Source organism: Anabrus simplex, chromosome 1, assembly GCF_040414725.1.
Source record: "Anabrus simplex isolate iqAnaSimp1 chromosome 1, ASM4041472v1, whole genome shotgun sequence".
In the NCBI taxonomy this organism is placed as follows: domain Eukaryota; kingdom Metazoa; phylum Arthropoda; class Insecta; order Orthoptera; family Tettigoniidae; genus Anabrus; species Anabrus simplex.
Genome location: NC_090265.1, coordinates 22700168 through 22722933, shown reverse-complemented (window position 1 = coordinate 22722933; position 22766 = coordinate 22700168). Strand labels below are relative to the sequence as shown.

The 22766-nt window shown below is 38.7% G+C and overlaps 1 protein-coding gene across 1 annotated transcript in view; it reads right to left on the bottom strand.

The window, feature by feature from the left end:
• The window catches only part of LOC136859766 (dynactin subunit 6), a 134084-nt gene that overhangs the window by 35331 nt on the left and 75987 nt on the right, over positions 1 to 22766 (bottom strand). Inside the window, exon 2 of the mRNA XM_067138715.2 lies at positions 10193 to 10354. Within this exon, the coding sequence (XP_066994816.2) occupies positions 10193 to 10354 (162 nt within the window). The remainder of the gene's footprint in view (positions 1 to 10192; positions 10355 to 22766) is intronic.

Sequence of the window (22766 nt, the reverse complement as noted above, 5' to 3'; positions counted from 1 at the left end):
CAGAAAACGAACCGAGGAGGATGATGACATGTCAAAAATTTGGAAATTGTTTTGAATTCAGTGTACGTAGGTTTCTTTGAAAATTACATGCTTTCTTAAATGTTCGGAAAATCCCATGTATTCTTCCTTAATTTCCCTCCTGTGAGTTCCGGCACCTCTTTTTCCAGAAAGAAAAGCCCTGGTTATGTATTATTTATTGAGAGAACCACTATTAACATAAATATTGAGAATAAAATTTTAGGCCTCCCCCTAAACTACCATTTCACTCAGCGTGAACAAAACTATGTATAGCCTAGATTGTAGCGACTTATTCCCCGACTTTGCATGCCGATTTTCACTCAATTCTCTTCCACCGTTTTCTCGTGATGCGCGTACAGACAGACAGACAGACAGACAGACAGACAGACAGACAGACAGACAGACAGACAGACAGACAGACAGAAATTACGGAAAATTAAAAAGTGCATTTCCTTGTTACTGTGGACACGGTCAATGCAGAAACACAATTCTCTTCCAATTATTCTGAGCAATGTACAGACAAAACTCTTATTTTATATACCGTATATAGACTCGTGTCAGTAGCACAATATAGATTACAACTACATTTTACAAAATTAAATAAAATTCGTGAAATTACAATACTTACAAAAATTATACAATTATTTACAAAATATCGGCCCAGAATTTGGCCATATTAACAGCACTGATATTGGCCTGTGCTAAATCAAGTTCTGTGCATTTAACAGGGCCTTGTGGTTTGTACCACGCCGCATTCACATAGGGTCTGATTCCCCTTCAGGAGGCCCCATTTCTTCATATTGTCCTTGGATCTTCCAACGCCTGCTCTTAGTACGTTCAGTGCCTTGGATGTAGTCCAGGTTTCTTCATGACCAGGGGGAAGATTTTCCTCCATTTTTAACATTCTGTATGAAAAGCGTAGGGTTACCAGACGTCTGTATTTACCAGGATTTGCTCTTATTTTTAGCGTCTGTCCTGGCGTCAATATTTATTTTTTAATTATTTGCTGATTGTCCGTATTTTCGTCTAATAATGTTAAAATGAACTTTTTCCAAATGGAAACCCATTTTTGTAAACTTAGACTCGCTTATTCCACAACCGTTGACTTCAACTGCAGCTTGAACTTTTTTAAATTCCTGTAGACTTTGACTAGAATATCATCGCTGGTCGAAGTAGATAGTCGACTTTGGCGAGAGCATACGAAAACGGAAGCTAAAAACAAATAATTTTCGTCCATATTGCTGATTAGTTGTGCCACAATCCTTGTGATCTACTCTACAATATCTGTTGTGATCTGTTGGTACGTTAAATGTATTATGGGGAAAAGAAAGTGTAAGTTCACTGCTGAATTGAAGAAAAGATATAAATGCTTCGAAAAGGGCCACGCCGAGGAAGAAGCCATGTGTCTAGTATGTAAACCAGGAACATACGTTTCTGTGGCTAATCGTGGAGCTATGGATTTAGGAAGTCACATTACAACGGGCAAACATAAAACTAATCTTCAAATAATGTGTTGACATTTTTTCAAAAAGAACATATCACTGAACGAAAATGCGATTCTCCAAAGACCGTAAAAGTAGTTAGTGGGACGTAAAGCAAATAATTATTATTATTAAAATGCTGTTCATCACGGGAGCTACAAAACTGTGGATTGTATGTCTAAGTTTCCATCTAAATTATTTCCTGATTCTGAAATAGGGAAAAATATTCAGTGTGCTCGTACAAAGTCTGAGGCCATTGTCAATAATGTACTTGGACCTCACTGTGTAGCAAGTGCCATTAAACAAGTCAAAGATGTATCATACATATGTGTTTGTACGGATGGCAGCAATCATGGGAATATAAAACTGTTTCCTGTGCTCACGCAGTCATACGAATTTTAGTGAAAAATGGAAGGGTATGTATAGGTATTTTAAGGCAGAAACAGGTTAAAAGAAGGACATTCCAGGAATAATTAATGAACAAGGGGAGTGTGTATGTGAGGATCTTCAAAAGGCAGAAGGATTCACTCAGCAGTATGTAAAGATTGTTGGTTACAAGGATAATGTCCAGATGTGCGGATGATGTTATTCTCTATAGAGTGATAAATAAGTTACAAGATTGTGAGCAACTGCAGCGTGACCTCGAAAGTGTTGTGAGATGGACAGCAGGCAATGGTATGATGATAAACGGGAATAAAAGTCAGGTTGTGAGTTTCACAAATAGGAAAAGTCCTCTCAGTTTTTAATTACTGCGTTGATGGGGTGAGTTCGTTATCGGGATCATTGTAAGTATCTAGGTGTTAATATAAGGAAAGATCTTCATTGGGGTAATCGCATAAATGGATTGTAAATAAAGGGTACAGATCTCTGCACATGGTTATGAGGGTGTTTAGGGGTTGTAGTGAGGATGTAAAGGAGAGGGCATATAAATCTCTGGTAAGACCCCAACTAGAGTATGGTTCCAGTGTATGGGACCCTCACCAGGATTACCTGATTCAAGAACTGGAATAAATCCAAAGAAAAGCAGCTCGATTTGTTCTGGGTGATTTCCGACAAAAGAGTAGGGTTACAAAAATGTTGCAATGTTTGGGTTGGGAAGAATTGAGAGAAAGAAGGAGAGCTGCTCGACTAAGTGGTATGTTCCTAGCTGTCAGCGGAGAGTTGGCGTGGAATGACATTAGTAGACGAATAAGTTTGAATGGCGTTCATAAAAGTAGGAAAGATCACAATATGAAGATAAGGTTGGAATTCAAGAGGACAAACTGGGGCAAATATTCATTTATAGGAAGGTGAGTTAGGGATTGGAATAACTTACCAAGGGAGACGTTCAATAAATTTCCAATTTCTTTGAAATCATTTAGGAAAAGGTTAGGAAAGCAACAGATAGGGAATCTGCCACCTGGGCGACTGCCCTAAATACAGATCAGTATTGATTGGTTGATCGGCGTCTCCGAAAACCGTAGAAGTAGTTAGGGGGCGTAAAACCAATAAAATTAATTGCATTTGGCTTTTAACAAGCTGAGCATATCACGCAAGAAAAGTATCTTGGTGACATTTTAGTCGTTCAATACAGGAATGTCTTTGGGTGCTGTGACTTTTACTTTTTTATATTTTTTTTGCCATTTGCTTTACGTCGCACCGTCACAGATAGGTCTTATGGCGACGATATGACAGGAAAAGCCTAGGAATGGGAAGGAAGCGGCCGTGGCCTTAATTAAGGTACAGCCCCAGCATTTGCCTGGTGTGAAAATGGGAAACCACGGAAGACCATCTTCAGGGCTGCCGACAGTGGGGTTCGAACCCACTATCTCCCGGATGCGAACTCACAGCTGCGCGCTCCTAACCACATGGCCAACTCGCCCGATATTTTTACCCTTCGGTTTATTGACTTGGCTTGCATAACCTAAAACTTAGGCTAAGTTGGATCATATTTTAAACACCAACATCACTATTTTCACCTGTGTGCAATTATGTTATTTATTTAATTAATATTATGATAATTATTATAATTGAGCATTGTTAACTTATAAGACCCCGATAGACAAGCATTGGTTTTGTGTAGAGATATACATTTGTTAAATTCACGATTTCTTTCAGGACGTACATGCCTATTTTTTGTTATATTATAGAGTCTTTAGCTATAGGCTATATTTCTTTACAAATGTAAGTTCTTCAATAAAGACATTAATAACTGTCGCATGCCAAGACAGATTAGTATAATTAACACTGTCAATATGTTTCATAACCCCCTTGATTTATTACCTTGACATGGTTCACCCAAAACATAGGTTAGGTTTGGAGAATACTTTAATAATCAGCATTAATTAATGCACTCTTTATTACTTTCATATTCCAGAATGTAATTGAAGCATTTAATTAAAGTATCATACATTAAAATTTAAAGTTTTACCACTAAAACAACTGACATGGAAAAATGATTGAAAATTCAAACAAATTCAACTTATGTTAAAATGATCTTCAAAAAAATAAAATGTAGACATTTCCGATATGTCACCAGCATTTCTCCGGCCCGCCAAAATCAATTTCTCCCTAGTTTTAGCGTCTTAGGAACATTTATAAACAATTTGTTTGGGATGGTATGCGATGTGCTATTGCACATCAGAACTATACACCATTTATAAGTTTTCTGCCTCACTGTCTGGGCAGGATTCATTTTAAGTCTAAAATATACCACTCAGATTATTATCCAATGTATAGCCTTCAAAGTTAACTACACCAGACACTAACATAAAGTAGAAATACGCAAAGTGTATCCTGCTTCTCACAGGACACTAGGTGTCATTTCGTCTGCTCATTCAGTCAACCTGTACGATGACGTCAGACCAATGAGATCGCGCACTTGCATCACGTGACATTTTCGTACTTTAATTTATTTTTTTATCATGTTTGGAGTTATTATTTGTACATTCTTATCACATTTTTTAATTCTGCATGAAATTTTGAATCAGATTAGCACATTTTTAATTATCATCCCGGATCGTGCATGTTCCCTATTGTAGAAGCACTGTAAACAAAGGAATCGAATTAAGTAATTTAATAGATATATACTTACCAGATATTGTAATAGGAGTTGAATCATGGCTGAGAAATGATATAATGGATGCAGAAATATTCTCACGGAACTGGAGTGTGTATCGTAGAGATAGGATAGGAATGGTAGGAGTGGGAGTATTCATTCTGGTGAAAGAAGAATTTGTAAGCAACGAAAAAGTTCAGGATGAAAAACATGAAATTCTGGGTGTAAGGCTCATCTCTAAAGATAATAGCCAACTTGATATCTTTGTTGTGTACAGACCGGGAACGTGTAGCGCTGACGCTGATTCATAATTATTTGATAAGATAATCAGCTATGTGGGAAACGATAAGGAAAGCAACGTGATTGTAGCGGGTGATCTCAATTTAACAAATGCCAATTGGGAAGGTAATGCCAACGACAGGAAGCATGAACAACAAATGGCAAATAAGTTAATAAGGGAAGGGCACCTGATTCAGAAAGTGACGGAACCAACTAGAGGGAAGAATATTTTGGATGTGGTGCTGATAAAACCAGATGAGCTCTATAGAGAAACCCAAGTAATAGATGGTATTAGTGATCACGAAGCTGTTTTTGTCGTTGTTAAAAATAAATGTGAACGAAAGGAAGGTATTAAAATTAGAACTGTTAGGCAGTACCATATGGCTGATAAAACAGGCATGAGGGAGTTTTTAAAAAGTAATTATGATCGCTGGAAAATGGTAAATAAAAATGTAAACAGACTCTGGGATGGGTTTAAAGCAATTCATGAGGAATGTGAAAATAGCTTTGTACCTTTCAAGGTGGTAAGGAATGATAAAGATCCACTATATTATAACAGAGAAGTAAAGAGACTAAAAAGGAGGTGCAGGTTGGAACGAAAGAGAGTTAGGAATTGTTATGGAAGTAAGGAGAAATTGAAGGAACGTACTAGGATATTGAATCTAGCAAAGAAGTCAGCTAAGGATAACATGCTGGCAAGCATAATTAGTGGTCATATAAATTTTAGTGAAAATTGGAAGGGTATGTATAGGTACTTTAAGGCAGAAACAGGTTCAAAGAAGGACATTCCAGGAATCATTAATGAACGAGGGGAGTGTGTATGCGAGGATCTTCAAAAGGCAGAAGTATTCAGTCAGCAGTTTGTAAAGATTGTTGGTTACAAGGATAATGTCCAGATAGGGGATGTGAGTAATACTAAAGAAGTATTAAAATTTACCTACGATAACAATGACATTTACAGTAAGATACAAAAGTTGAAAACTAGAAAAGCAGCTGGAATTGATAAGATTTCTGGGGATATACTAAAGGCAATGGGTTGGGATATAGTACCATATTGAAGTACTTATTTGATTATTGTTTGGTTGAAGGGGCTATACCAAAAGAAAGGAGAGTTGCTATAGTAGCCCCTGTGTATAAAGGAAAGGGTGATAGACATAAAGGTGAAAATTACAGACCAGTAAGTTTGACATGCATTGCATGTAAGCTTTGGGAAAGCATTCTTTCTGATTATATTAGACATGTTTACGAAATTAATAACTGGTTTGACAGAAGGTTGTTTGGGTTTAGGAAAGGTTATTCCACTGAAGCTCAGCTTGTAGGATTTCGGCAAGATATAGCAGATATCCTGGATTCAGGAGGCCAAATGGGCTGTATTGCGATTGACCTATCTAAGGCATTTGATAGGGTAGATCATGGAAGACTACTGCCAAAAATGAGTGCTATTGGACTAGAAAAACGAGTGACTGAATGGGTGGCTATATTTCTAGAATTAGAGTAGGCGAAGCTTTATCTGATCCTGTAATAATTAAAAGGGGAATTCCTCAAGGCTGTATTATTGGACCTTTATGTTTTCTTATATATATCAATGATATGTGTAAAGAAGTGGAATCAGAGATAAGGCTGTTTGCAGATGATGTTATTTTGTACAGAGTAATAAGTAAGTTACAAGATAGTGAGCGGCTGCAGGGTGACTTCGATAGTGTTGTGAGATGGACGGTGGGCAATGGTATGACGATGAACGGGGTTAAAAGTCAGGTTGCGAGTTTCACAAATAGGAAAAGTCCTCTCAGTTTTAATTACTGCGTTGATGGGGTGAAAGTTCCCTTTGGGGATCATTGTAAGTACCTAGGTGTTAATATAAGAAAAGACCTTCATTGGGGCAATCACATACATATGATTGTTAATAAAGGGTACAGATCTCTGCACATGGTTATGAGGGTATTTAGGGGTTGTAGTAAGTATGTGAAGGAGAGGGCATATAAGTATCTGGCAAGACCCCAACTACAGTATGGTTCCAGTGTATGGGACCCTCACCAGGATTACTTGATTCAAGAACTGGAAAAAATCCAAAGAAAAGCAGCTCGATTTGTTATGGGTGATTTCCGACAAAAGAGTAGCGTTACAAAAACGTTGCAAAGTTTGGGCTGGGAAGACTTGGGAGAAAGGAGACGAGCTGCTCGACTAAGAGGTATGTGATATGCTAACAATATATTAATTGTTTTGATCCACCTTTTCAATACGAATTGGTATTGTGTTGCTAGCTCATAATATTACAACACTAATTTACAGGGATATGTTTCGCTTTATTTACAAGCATCTTCAGCCTATATAATTGTCTCAAGGTTTGTCATATTTGAATTATTTTTACATATTTAATTGCTTGAATGTAAATCTAAGTTCAGTAATAACATATAAAAACATAGCAATAATGTACACATTAAAAGTATGACAATGTGATTTACAACGTTGAATTTTAGTAACCCTTAATTCTAAAATATATTGATGTCCAAAACATAGTATTTACAATTTGAAAATTTGGCTAAAAATATTTTTACAGTGTTATGGTAAATTGAACCAACTATAATTTGGCATTAAATTTCGAGTCATAATTATAAACTGAAGGTTAAAATATAGGAGCCATTGTTTCTAAAATCCATTGGTTTCTAGAATACAGTAACCTTCGATATTGAGAATTTTAGCTAGGAATTGTGTTCTCTAAATAATTTTATTTAAACGACTGTAAATTTGCTCCATGTGTGATTTGAGTCATAATGATAATCTGAAATTGAAATCTTGGAACCGTTGGAGAACAGCTTCTAGATTTATTGAGGCCTGCTGCTGCAGTTTGGCAATTTGATCAGAGAAAGTGTTGGCATAATTGATTCTTGTTTATAGCGACCAGACTCTCAGTTGGAAGCAGATTGTATTAATGTAAGTTATGGTTAAAAGGGGCTTCAAACCAATTCTTGAGTAGCTGATTATGTTTCTTTTGAGATACAGAATGGGAGAAGCATCTGGAACAAATGGAAATTAACTTGAATAATGTTGTGTGTATGTTGTGCTTATAATGTGAGTTTGATGTTACGTTTTCACTTACCCCCTTGACTGCTGCTGCAAAGTCTTATGGACTTTCTTACGTTACTGTGACTATTGTCTGTTGTGGTTCTACTCCTTGTGATGTACGTATGGAAGAGCTGTTGTGAGGGGCGGGTAGGGGGTTGAGGGGGAGAGATGCTGGGCGGGGCGTTTGCTATTGGCGTACCATGTGGTAGGGAGTTCTTATCTGTTGTCGAGGTGGGAGTAGGGGACGACCCTGCGGGCGGGGCGTTAAGGTTTGACGTGTTATGTGGAGGGGGATTTTTTGCGTTGTCTTAATAGTTTCTGTTGTGGGTGTTTTAGATTAAATATCTTAAAGAATTTGCTTTTATCTGATTTGAAAGTTCGTAATAATATTGGCAACTGCTGTATTAACGGGCTTTTTATTTCGACCGCGTCATTCATGTTTTTTTCCTTATTAAAGTATTGATCCAAATAAATATATATATGTTTTTAAACTCTGTCATTAGCTTTCCCTTTTCGATTCTTTTGATTATTGTGAGGTCTTTGTCTATTGAGGTATAATGATGGCCGGTTTCTTTCATATGATTACTCATTGCGGAGTATTTATTGTGCTTTAAGGTTTTAAAGTGTTCCATGTATCTGGTTAGGAAGCTGCGGCCAGTTTGGCCAACATATGAAGATTTACACTGTGTGCATGTTAGTCTGTATATTCCGGAGCCTTGAAATTTGTTATTGTAGGAATTTACTGTGTTATGATTTAAAAATAAGTTTTTATTAGTGTTATGTGTTTTAAAGGCTATTTGCATATCCCTTTTTTGAGTGGGTTTGCTATTTGGTGAATCGTTAAACTGGTGTAAGTGAAGGTTGCGTATTTTGATTTTTTAGTCTTTTCCGGTTCGAAATTTGTGGCTAGTTTGAGCTTTACTTTGTTGATGATTCGATTTACTATCTCTGCTTTATATCCATTTCGTAAAATTCGCGGGTGATCAGGTTATTTTGTGAGCTCTGTAGACCATACAGAAAAAGGTTGCTTGTTTATGGGATTTCGGGTGGAGTGAATCATTTCTTATTGTTATTGATGTGTGTGTCGGTTTTCTGTATATTTGATAATCGAATTTAGAATTCGAAGCCACTCCCGCCGAATACATGCGCTCTTATACCTTAAGATAATATTATTAATAATATAATTCAATTGCAACTGATTCCTAAACAATCAACGGTAGGCCAAAACTGTAAAGGTAGGAGTTATAGAGCACAAAAAAGAAACTCTGGTAAGGCATACTGTTACCTCCAACAGCTGACTCTCTACAAGCGATTTTCTCGGTAAAATATTAGCTCCTTAAAATTCACTAATTATTTTGAGCTTGTTCATGAATTCCCCAAACAATATAATTTGTTTAACCTCCTCTACAATTCTATAAGGATGAAAACAACCTTTAAAGAACATAATTTGCACTAATAGTTCAGAAGTTCTGACCTATTTTAATCGAGCTGTACCCGTCCTGGTCAATACCACCTGGACTTCCCACCAAAATTTCCCGGACACGCCAGCACGAAGCATGTGCGCTTCTTGCATATGGGAGGGTCGCATCGCCTGGCAGTCAAAGTTCAGCGCCGGCTGCCGGTACTTGTTCATCTTCTTCGCCTTCTTCTGCTATAATAATAATAATAATAATAATAATAATAATAATAATAATAATAATAATAATAACAATAGAAAAGGTAGTATATTCTGATTCTTGGTGTGGTACCGTATCGCTGGTATAAAACTGGATATCCAAAGTACAGTTTACCAAAAGCTCAATTGATACTGTGAAGGACATGATTGGTGTGTGTTGTGATTTTCAAACAGACCTAACCAGTCACTATTAGCAATTTTGTCAAACACAATAACATAACCATCATTATCAGTAATTTTGACACAGCTTGTAATAAGTATAACACTCCCTGTACGATCTCTCCAAACTCTAAACTAATCCCGTCACCAACAGTAACCATCGGGGACCATTAAGGCGTCATAACTAACAGTGATGTTCGCCCACAATGCGATTAGTGCATTATGTATTCTGTATATTGGCAGCCACGTAAAACCATTGGCCATCAGCACTCCAAGTGGAGAATGGGAAAGTGAAGGGAGGGTAAGAAGATTGTGAAATGTCAATGTTGTTAAAACAACCACAACCACCATTTGCATATTTTCGTACCATTACTTAAGTCAATTCAGTTTTCTGACTGAGCGCTCAGGGACTTCTAAAACTGCCAGAACCTCCTCTAAGCGTGTCTCTGAATCTTTCAGAGTATGACCCTAGTTTCTTACCTGTTAATGATAACTGCCTTATCATCAATGATGTTGGTCGAGCCAATTATGATCGGCCCGTCTTCAGCAATGATAGCTGCCCCTGGGTGAATTGTATTAGCGCTACCCATGGTGATAGGATAAGGTCCCCTGCTCACCACAGCACCAGAAGCAGTCTTCAAACTAGTAACAAAATAAAATTTCATAAGTAACAGATATAATTATAAAATAATGATGCTTTCATATATTGCTAAAATACACAAAGCAGATGAACCTTTAAATACATGTACAGTCACTAAAAAGAAAAGAATGAGCATATGGTGCCAAGAGAGTTTCTCGTATATAGGGTGCTTTATATCCAATGAGCCTACACATAGATTGCAATGATAGGTATTCAAGATAAAAGCACAGAAAATGATTCGAAATGATCTGGCAGTTGATATTTGCACAAGAGATGCATTGAAGTAGTTCTCTTCAGGACCCCAGTTGACAATTATGTCCATAAATACAGCCTAGAGGGAATGTCTCTGGCAAAAGAGAAACGTCTGCAGAATCTTTGTAGAACAGGTCTACATGGCTGTGACTTCCTTTGTGTTCAAAAAACACACCGAGACAGTACTTAGCATCGTCCAAGAGTCAGTCTAGCTTAAACCAGCAAGGAGGTCAGGCGTGTCGTGCGGTGTGTGCCGGCTGAGTGGAGTGGTAAAAGAGTGCGGGAGCGGTCGGGTCAAGTGGAGTGTGTGGAGGAAGTTCGGAGGAAGAGTTTAAAGAAGATGATTGGTGTGGAAGAATACAGGGCAATAATAGGAAGATGGCAGGGGAAAAAGAAGAAAGAAGAAGTGAAAGTAGGAGGGAGTAGAATGGTATTGGGAATTATCACGTAGTTTCCTGACATTCAAGCGATAGTTGTGGCATGACCAAGGACAAACAGAAATTAGAACATTAAAACAAAACTTACCTTCACAGTCCAAAAGGTCGCGTAAACGTGAGAGCGAACAAGACCCAACAGGTCTAATGAATCACCAGAAGAAAGAATTCTAATATACTGACTTAAATAAGAACACTGCATATAAGGAAGTGATAACTTTAATAAACTGAAATTGATTAATTAATTAATTAATTAGGTTTCCAGACAATCTTAAGGTCCAAAGAACATAAAATAATTACGAGTTCCCGTTCAATAAAAGAAACACACTTCAAACCCACCGATCATAAGATGATGCTAACTATAATTACTTGGGTTTACAACCGATTGATCAATTATCAAGAAAAAAGAGATTTACTTTATTTACAATTCTGCGATCTTAGATCACACTTGATTTAAAATGTGGGAGCCGAACACAGTCTCTTATGGCTATCTCAAAACGAAATGAGGCATCCCCAACGCAACGGTCAGCAAGAGTAAGTTCAGGGAGAACAATTCACCGAAAAGCAAAATCAGAAGGTAATTCGAGAGATCACCGAACGGCAAACTCTCCAAAAACAAGTTATATTAAAACATTAGTTATGCAGAGAAAAGTCTCTACACCGACACATTAGGCATACACCCGCCCACAAACATAACCCTCACGAATATGTCTCTTCTTCACAATAGACTCACTTCATATGTTGAAAAGCAATAATGATGGGGTCATACGTCAAATGTCAAAATGAAAATAGTACACACCCACAAATATGTGTACTAAGAGTAGCCATGGGAACACATCACGTGACACCCGAATGAAACATGGCTGCCCAAACAAACTGAGTTAGTCAAAGAAACAATTTTACGGCTCATTAATTTACCCCCGAGCTCGGAGTTTAGTAAATCAACCCATAATAAGGAAAATACTTAGTAACAGTATGGATCTTCATGACATTACGAGTTACACAGACTCTTACGACCCATTACGATATGTAAATTTTAACAAATAACACCAGATGTCTAACAAATTTATGAAATGGTCGCTCAAGCAAGCTTATTCTTCAAAATATTATATCAAAATAAACCCCAAATAACTTGGAACACATTTACTAGATGATGGTGACCGAAACACAATATTATTCTTTTCTCAATTGTAATTTCATTATCCCGGAAGTTATTCAACGCAATTAAAGCATAACTTAGGCGCCCAAATCCAGAAGAACTTGTTCACAGTTTTACTTTAGGTTGAATTGATCACATCATTTCTGCTTTCAGATAGGAAGAACTGGTAGCTTACTTACAATTTCCAGGAAACCTTAAGAATGAAACAAAATGTAAGACTTGTTTCGGCATAACGCCGACCGGCGATTGGTTTACCGCGGGTCAACGTGCAGCACCATTTCTTCTTCTTTCAATTACTGTAAATTAGATTAAATTTCAGTAGCACACAAAGGGAGGACGTTCCTCCTAACGATCGACAACAACCAAAACAACTGCCACTCTTCTCATTGTAGCGCGTCCATGCGTTGACAAACGACTGTCTCAGTTCCATCAACTCAAATAGATGGCTCCACTATACAGTCAGGCACTCAGAGGAGATCAGCTGTAGCGGCGCACAACGGAACTATTGCGAAAACACAGGGCACCGCAATGAATTTAATTACAATCCGCTGACAGTTCAAGGAAACGGAAACATGCAGAATAATGCTCATTGTGACATGTTTAAGTATGCTGGGTGGCAAAACACCTCTAAATTTAGTATAATCGCCATAGTCTCCTCCCCCAAAAGGGTTGGGCGTTACAACAACACGCGACGGAACAATCTTTTTTTCAATTCCAGCATATTATTACACTCTTACTTGAGGTTGGTAGGAGCCATATTTGTTAGATATAGACATTCCAAAGGTTATGGCAAAGGAGAAATTCCGACAGTCATGAATCGGGCGGTATTCATTAGAGTTCAATAGTCCAACATTTAGTACGACTTGACCACATATCTTCGACACTGGTACTACCACGAAAAACGGAAACGGTCATCCTTTTTGAAGGAATAATACACTAATAGTTAGTGTTTTTATGCACTGAATGTTACACGACGTTTGGAGTTGACATAAGACTAGCCCCGGAAAGAAAAACAGGTCATAATCCCAATATTGAAACATATTTAAAATTTCCCTTATCAAGTAAATTTGGGACTTCTATCATAGAGAAAGAAAGGCAGAGTTATCTTGTTTATGACTAAACTGATTCAGAAATAATACTCTCACACACCGACCGAAGGAGAAAAATAAAAATTACAGAGATAAAGCAGAAATCACCGCAAACTGATGAATCAGCGCATAGATGTACATAAATAAGTAAATAAATACATATATTACATACTAATCTCTTCATCAACAGGTATCAGTCAGCATCAACATCAATCACCCAAAAACAGAAAGATCATAGGAACTAAGTAGATCAAATACAATACAATTCACCAGAATAATGACTAAATATACCTAGGTACGACCTCGAGAAAGCGTACATTTAACACTACAGATTCAGAACATCAGAAATCAAGCTTTAAAATCAAAATCAAATTAGAACATTTCAGCCTCAGAACTACAAATCAGCGAGTCTTTTTAAAATTCCCCAAAATACATAACCAAGTCATGCAATTTATTCACAACTGTACTTGTTCACATCCATATGTACCAAATGTATAACCCAGCAGAAGAAGAAGAAAGGTAGGAATTCACCATACCGGCAGAATAGTAACAGAGTAGTAACAAGGATAAGAGATCACCCTAAATTCATGGTTTTTGAAATAACAGCATGCCAAGCAAGGAGAAACAGGATGAACACGATTGGAGACTTCGAGCTCAATTAGATGGAGGGTACGCATTATGTTTGTCATCGACAACAGATTCATCGAATAATACCAAGCAAAGCATAGCACCAAGATAGAAGGGGCAAAAACTCGATAAAAGATAACCGTAAACACCATTGGAGGGGAAGGATAGAACTCATTAGGAATAGTTCACATCAGCATACAATGATCTGACATCAGCAGTTTAACCAAATCCATAGAAATACACCAAAATAGACCTCCATGATAGGCACCCAATTAGATGAAAAGGTAAAGAAATTTACCTCAAACCAGGTGACCACAGGAAAAAAAGGAGCAGTAATCTATATCATACACCACCAGTAAACGTCTAATGACAGGTAAGGAGTCAGAGTGATAACCAATGCTCAATAGGACTAAGACAGTTTCATGATTATGTCCGAAAATGGGTTATGCAAGCAAACACAAGGATAGAACCAAGACATTACACTAGGAACTAGAAGGTTGCATTTAACAATTAAGGTGCTATAAGATGAGTTGCAGACACCTATAAATAAATCACAGCCCATACTTCAATGACACAGAGGTAACATGAATAAAGGCAAAGACCTGCATCACCAAGTGTCTTAAGCAAGAAATAAACACCAACATCACAATCACGCCATTATATATAGAGTTGGGTCGTTCATGAACTAACTAGTTCATTTGAACGACTCTTTTATTTGAACTAGTACGAGTCTGTTCAAATAATTTGAACTGGTCGTTCACGCAAGCATACAGCATGTTAGAGGACGAAGACCTAAGCAAGCACCATCTATTGTAAAATGTACGTACTAGCTGGCGCCTCGTTCATTTGAACGAGTTCGTTCATTGAATGAAGTGGCGCGAGAGCTGATTCCATGAAGACAGCACAAATGAACTACCTCGTTCATTTGAACGTCAAAATAAGCTCGCACATAAATGGCCAATGGCGTGCCGTGTTAATGATCACATGACAGCACATCTCTCACACTTCTCAACTGGCGGCGACGCTGTGCATTTGGTACCTGTTTTCTGTTCGTGCTAGGAGCTCCGAAAGACGACAATCAAATTCCAAGTTCGCAAAATGTCGTACCGGTACTTGCCTGCCATCTATAAATGAGCTCGTGTTTGTTCGAGTCCGGTTTTATGCAAAATACGGTCCACAGTACACACAATGGAGTGATAATATCGCTGGTTTACCTCTTAAAACATTACGAAAAAACCCCCGTGTTTATAGTCTGGCACTTACGTACTGTAAGCGTTCTATAATACACGACAGTTGTGGGAATTATACACGGGCAATGGTAAATAAATACTTTGTCTACACAAAAACAATCAATGTCAACAACATGAGGCACAACGAAATCACACGCACTTGGAGCAGAGTAACAAAATCATGTTATCACGTGGTAACCGACACAAGACTACGGTATTGTATTCAGTACGCATAGGCTATCATAAGATGAGTGTATTGGCGTAGAAGAATAATCAACTAAAATAACAACATATGCTATTATTGTTCCTACCACATAGAAAACGCTCATAAATTTCAAAGTGCCCAAATACGACAGCCTCTTGTCAGAAATTTACTGGCAGGTAAAAGAACTCCTGCGGGATAGAATTTCGGCACCTCGACCTCCATGGAAACCGTAACAATAAATGGGGGCCGTAAAACAGTTCAGATATTACTGTTCATAAAATAATAGCTGCTCAACCATTTTTCCTTTTCCTGTGAGACGATTCTTATTCTCGGTTACTATCTGTCCTGCCCCACGTGTAATGATGTCTAAAATGAGTTGAATGTAGTAGTGGTTAAAATTAGCTGGTGATCGACAGAAAACTATAGAAGTTCATAATTTCAGTCATTACTCCCCTTATAACAATGTAATATTAATGGAAATATTAAGGGAATTAGACTTTACACACCAATAGAGCATATCAAAAGTTAACGGGCTTCTGATAAAACACCAGCATACATCCTACCGTCAGTGGGTACGGCCTGACACATCCCACTCTGATGAGTGCAGTGTCAGGCATAAGGAAAAAACATTGGTTTACTAGAGTAAATACTTGTATAGACTTATATCTAACATTGTAATATTAGTTAGTTATTCAGGAACATTCCTTATTAACAGGACGTTTCCATAGGATTCGTCTTCCCCACCTCTTTAACAGCTAAAAAGGACAATTATCATCTTAGAGAAATTTTTCCCCTGGATAAAACAGGTAAATCGCTTCTTCTCTCTCAAACAGCTGATTCATACGCCCCTCGAACCGCCGAGCTTTAAACAGCGTAAGAGGTGCGGTGTGGTTGAAGGCTATATGGTTTGTCGTTCATATTAAGACCTAAACAAGCACCAGCTATCGTAAAATATACGTACTAACTCGCGCGCTATGCTGGTGCTAAGATGCTCATAATAAACTACCTCGTTCATTTGAACGACTTCGTTCATTGAACGAAGTGCCGCGTGAGCTCTTTCCATGTAGACAGCACAAATGAACTACCTCGTTCATTTGAACGACTTCGTTCATTGAACGAAGTGCCGCGAGAGATGTTTCCATGCAGACAGCACAAATGAACTACCTCTTCATTTGAACGACAAATAAGCTTGCACATGAATGGCCAGTGGCGTGACGTGTTAATGGTCACGTGACAGCACATCACTCACACTTCTCAACTGGGGGAGAAGGAGTTATACAAAATTAGAAAGCTTACATGTCTCTCCGTCTCTTAGATACAATTTCTTTACTTAGGCAGACGAGCGTAAGCATTGTGTAGCTGTTTTCTGTTCGTGCTCATAATAAACTAACACGTTCATTTGAACGAAGTGCCGCGAGGGCTGTTTCTAGGCCTGTATCACGTCATGAACTACCTCGTTCATTTGAACGACTCAATGCTTTGAACGGTATCTAATGAACTAGTTCGAGCAAATGAACTAACTGGACCCATCCCTAATTATATAACTCTACATAAAAGATACCAGATTACATGAGTCATTCCCCGAAGGTTAAAGGAAAAATTTTACAACCTACAACAAATGCCATCAAATCACTATGTAATCACAATCAATTGCAGAAACGTTTCCACAATATCGTCACGCACATTATTCCCAACAAAGGATCAAAAATCATATCATTCAAATTAAGAGGAGATTACTCCTTTACACTTCAGGTTAAGATTCCTTAGTAGCTAGATAAGTCTTTCACATCCTCGTCAGATAAAACACATACGCAAATTGGTCAATGGTAACACTTACTCGTTACCCATAGAAATTTACCCCCCCCCCCAACAACAACCAGAACAACTTAACTCACTCACTGAAGTGCAGACTGAAGGTAAATAAGCAACATCATAATCACATGAATAACACATAACCTCACCATCATAATTCGTCAGGATAACTTTTAACTGTTTACCAAATCCTAATTTTCTACGGTTGAGACGATGGGCACAGTTAAACCAAGAATACAGTTCCTTCCAAACATCAATACACCTGCATCAAACAAAATTCTATACACCACATGTTCATTAATTTCATGAACAATATCGTTGGTGATTTTCCAAATTTAAAAGACGATCATGTTTAATCGAAATGATAACCGGGCAATTACCCTCAAGAAGCCAAATTTAGAATTAACCTATACCAAACACAACAATTATACAGGAATTCAAGCCGATTTGACTTGAGAGAGATGAACTCTTCCTATCCTTTTGGCAATAGGATCACTTATCAGCATAGATACTGGACTCAAAAACTGCAAGATGGTACAAGGACCTTGGAACCTAGGAGCTAACTTCGAAGAAAATTTACTAATAGCTTTGCTAATAGGGTAACACTTAACAAAGATTTGATCTCCAACCCTCAGCTTGGTGGGTTTTCGTCCCTTGTCATAGTTTTTCCGTACTTTCTCATATGACACGGCTAACTTTGCCTTGGCTTCATCCCACACCTTACGGACATTACAAGGAGTAGATAGGTCCGGTAACAGTTCCTCAATATGAAGGAGGTTTGACAGATGTGAAAATGGAATAAAACAAAACATCAATTCCATAGGAGTCTTACCATGAGATTCGTGGGTTGCTGAATTGAAGGCATACGACAGCCAATGTAGACAAGTATCCCACTTGGACTGGTTAGAATGATGGTACGCAATTAGTGCGGCTTTCAAATTTCTGTTCATCCTCTCCGAATACGATGGGTTTGGGTAATAGGGAGTAGTAGTGGCATGCGAAATGCACAAGTCGAATAAATATTTCTTAAACGTGTGGCTGGTAAATCCACTAGCATTATCTGAAATCAAGAACTTAGGTGCACAAAAGGAAGCAAAAATAGAATTTAAACACTTAATAGTTGTTTGTGAATTAGTAGATATGGTTGGGAAGATCAAACAAAACCGGGTAAAAGCATCAATGCACACTAATGCATGAGTATTCTCACGAGAAGAACGCGGCAAGGGTCCGACATGGTCAATAAAGAATCGCTCCATGGGTCTGGATGCTTGGGAAGAAGACAGCAATCTCACTCGGTTATTCAGATTAGGTTTACTAAATGCACAAATTCTACAAGATTTAACCATGGATCTTATGTCACCATCCATCTTCTTCCATATGAAAAACTGCCGGATTTTCTGCCTTGTTTTAAATACACCCAAATGTCCACCAAGAGGGCTATCATGATAATACTGGAAGATGGTAGGAAAAATAATTTTCGGAGCAACAATCTTTAACCTTTTATCATGATGGAACTGACAACATAGAACACCTTTCTCACAAGAATATGGCTTCAGATTTTCGCCGGACATGATTTTCTCTAAAATTACTTTCAGTTCAGGATCATCCTTTTGATATTGGGCAATGTCTTGGTACAGCATAGAAAGATTAGATAAGACTGGATTTACCCTTACCAAACTACACTGACGAATATCTTCTACAGAATTTTCCGGGGGGTCCTTTTTACCATCAAACATTCGACTGAGCCCATCGCAATTACGTTATCAGTACCAGGAATGTGGCGAGCACTCAAATTGAAGGCATAAATCCTTAATGCCCATCTAGTCAACCTGCCAGTTCGCTTAGGCCTTCTAAGCACCCAAGAAAGAGCCTCATTGTCAGTCTCCAAATCGAAATTTACATGTTCCACATACATACGGAATTTTTCCAATGAGAACAGAACTGCTAAACACTCAAGTTCATAAATAGAATACTTCCTTTCCAGGGGAGAAACTGCCCTGGATGCATAGGCAATGAGTCTTCTTCCCACTTCCGAATCTTGCAATAGGACTCCAGTGATAGCTTTGCCAGAGGCATTAGTTTGGATGATAAATTTCTATTTAAAGTCAGGAATAGCAAGCACCGGAGCATTGCTAAGGGCGGTTTTCAGGGAGTCGAAAGCAACTTGTTGAGGTTGATCCCACACAAACTTGACATCTTTCCGCCGTAAGGAGTTCAACGGGGCAGCGATTTCAGCATAATGAGGCAAACATTTCCGAAAAAATTGGTCATGCCAATGAACCTAGCAACGCCCTTCACATTTTTGGGTAGTTCGAAATTGTGGATGGCCTGGGTACGGGCATGATCTACAGAAATGCCCTGTGCCGATAAAATATGCCCAAGGAAACGGACACATGCAGAATAATGCTCGTTGTGACATTTTTAAGTATGCTGGGTGGCAAAGCACCTCTAAATTTAGTATAATCGCCATAGGAATGAAGGGAGAGAGGATGCTGACAGTGGCGGTGATTATAGTAATGCTATGTATCGGGGGAGTTGAATTGAACCCCGGGCCGAACTCCAGCGGAAGCATGAGTTGGAAAGACTTGGAACTAATCAGAAGGGTTGTAAAAGAGGTGGTTGAAGAGTTGTGCCCATTTGAGCAACTTAAAAATTTGATACAAGAGAAAACGACGGAGTATGAGAAAATGAAGAAATGGTTTCGGGAAAAGGCAGATGACACAACATCCAAAGTGAGAAACAACGCCGAAGAAGTTGCATCATTAAGGGAGAAAATAAAAGTTTAGAAGAGGAAGCGCTTAAGCTTAAATCAGAAGTAGAAAACAGTACTCAAATTCGTAGAAAGAAATGCCTATATATATGGTGTGCCCGAGGAGAAGAGGGAGGACAAACTGCTTACAATTTACAAAGTGGTGGATCTAATTCAGGGGAAAACGAAAATTAATTTTAGTGAAGCAGACATAGACGATTTGGCGAGAATAGGGAAAGTAAAAGGAAATAGGCCGATTAAAGTGCAACTGTTTTCCACGCTAATGGCCGATATAGTGATTGGAAATGCGGGTAATATACAGGGTGAAAAAATATGGATCAGAAGAGACATGGAGAGTGAAGGGATCAGGAATGCAAAAATTCTTAAGAAGCATATGATTCGGGCTAGACGCCAAAGTTTGAGAGGTTCTATCAGGGGACAGGAACTAGTAGTGACAAATGGCTGCTGGAGAAGGATCTGGCTCGTGATCAAATTACTGGACCTAGAGGAAAAGATGACACAGGAGGAAGATACGGAGATGAGTATGGGGAAGAGAGTGGAAGAAAGGCAAGTTATACAAAGCAATGTTGGAGAAGACGGTCAAGGTGATAAGAAAAATACCAAGGAAAACAGGAAGCCGAATGAAGAACGGGAGGGAGTTGAATTTAGTGAAAGTGTGATCGTAAATAGTGAAAAGGGAAGAGCAGTGGACAATGGGGTGAGAAGAGGAAGGTTTAGGAATACAGCTACGGACACAGCAAAAGAAGAGGAAAGTCAGAGAAGTGAATGCAGTGAAGTAAATGATGTGCAGAGTGAAAAGGAAAAGGCAGAGGTACCCAGGCAGAGAATTGAACTACGTATGAGCAGAGGAAATAGTAAGAGCTTAGGAAGGAACAAGAGCTTAAGGGACCTGTGGGGATTAAAAATAAATGACGAGGGTATTGTAATAAGAAGCATGATGTAATATTAGAAAAGAGATTTAAGTAGTTGTAGTTAATGTTTTGGAGGAGTGATAGTGGATATGGTGAAATTGTTGGTGAAAGGTATTCTGGAGGCGTGTTTATGGTTAGAGAGAGGAGGAGAATGAAATGGAGCTAATGGTTCATGGAGGTAGGTATTTGTATTTTGAGTAAGCTGTATTTGGTATGTAAATGAACGGTGGTTTATGGTGAAAGTATGGGAGAAGTGTGTTTTGGAGGTGTGTTAATTGTGTAGAGATTATGATAGTGATATAGTGTTAACTGTATGGAGGGAATTCGTTGAATGAGTTGATAATTATTAGTGCATTTAATGTTGAGATTGATTGTGAATATAGCTGGATTTGGGCTGAGTGTATTGGACTGTCTGCAAGTATGGTAATTTGGAAGAGTGATTTGTTGAAGGATAAGAGTTTGAGCTGGGTGGATAAATATATGTGAATGACGAGTTGAGAGCAGAGTGTGGTTGTTAATGGTATGTGAGAAGAAGAGTGAATAGTGTAGAGAAGAGTGATTATGAATAAGAGGTGAGTGAGAGTTTTTTGCTAGTTGCTTTACGTCGCACCGACACAGATAGGTCTTGTGGCGACGATGGGACAGGAAAGGGCTAGGAGTGGGAAGGAAGCGGCCGTGGCCTTAATTAAGGTACAGCCCCAGCATTTGCCTGGTGTGAAAATGGGAAACCACGGAAAACCATTTTCAGGGCTGCCGACAGTGGGGTTCGAACCTACTATCTCCCGAATACTGGATACTGGCCGCACTTAAGTGACTGCAGCTATCGAGCTCGCTGAGTGAGAGGTATGAGATTAGAAAGTATGATGTAGATTTGAGAATATGACCAGGCGGTATAAGTTGAGACGAAGGTTGACTGTGAATCAGTGATACGATGGTATGTTGTATGAGTCTGTAAATAACAGTGAGGTATCAGGAGTATGTGATTATGATTGGTATATGGTATGTAAATTACGAGAAGTGGTGGATGGATATAATGGTATTGGAGGAAGGACGTCAATTGGGTGAGGATGATAGTATTGTGTGAAGACCGCCAAGAGCGATTATGTGTATGGAATGGTAAGGGTGATGGATTAATTTAATGTGGAGATGGGCCTGAAATTTTGAGTGAAACAAAGGTTGGTTGAGATTGAAGGCGGAATTGATATGTGGTGAAAGAATAAGACTAGGGGGTATAAGCTGAGGTGGAGGTTGATTGTGAATCAGCGACCCAATGGTAGGTGTGGTGAGCTTTTAAATAATAGCGAGGTATCATGATTATGTTCGGTTGGTAAATCATAATACTTGGAGCTGTAACTAGATAATGGAGTTTAACAGTGGCCACTAGTAATGAAACGTAAGGAGAATATTTTTTTCTATTTGCTTTACGTCGCACCGACACAGATAGGTCTTATGGCGAGGATGGGACAGGAAAGGGCTTGTAGTGGGAAGGAAGCGGCCGTGGCCTTAATTAAGGTACAGCCCCAGCATTTGCCTGGTGTGAAAATCGGAAACCACGGAGAACCATCTTCAGGGCTGCCGACAGTGGGGTTCGAACCTACTATCTTCCGAATACTGGATACTGGCCGCACTTAAGCGACTGCAGCTATCGAGCTCGGTAGGAGAATAATTGCACACCGCCACGACAGTGGATGTAACACGAAAGCTGGGTTTGAAACTTAAGTAAAGCAACAGAGAGGCCAGTGTCCAGGAAGGATTGTGCTGAGTTGCGAACTCAGCCGGAAGAGATATGCAGTTTGTTTGAATCACAGATGCCGTCTGCCGACACTATTGCACTATACATAGTAATATGTTATTATTTTAGTTTCTTATTATCATACTGCCATACAGCCGCTTGCCATAGCCAATAGACCACCAATAAGGGTTGATC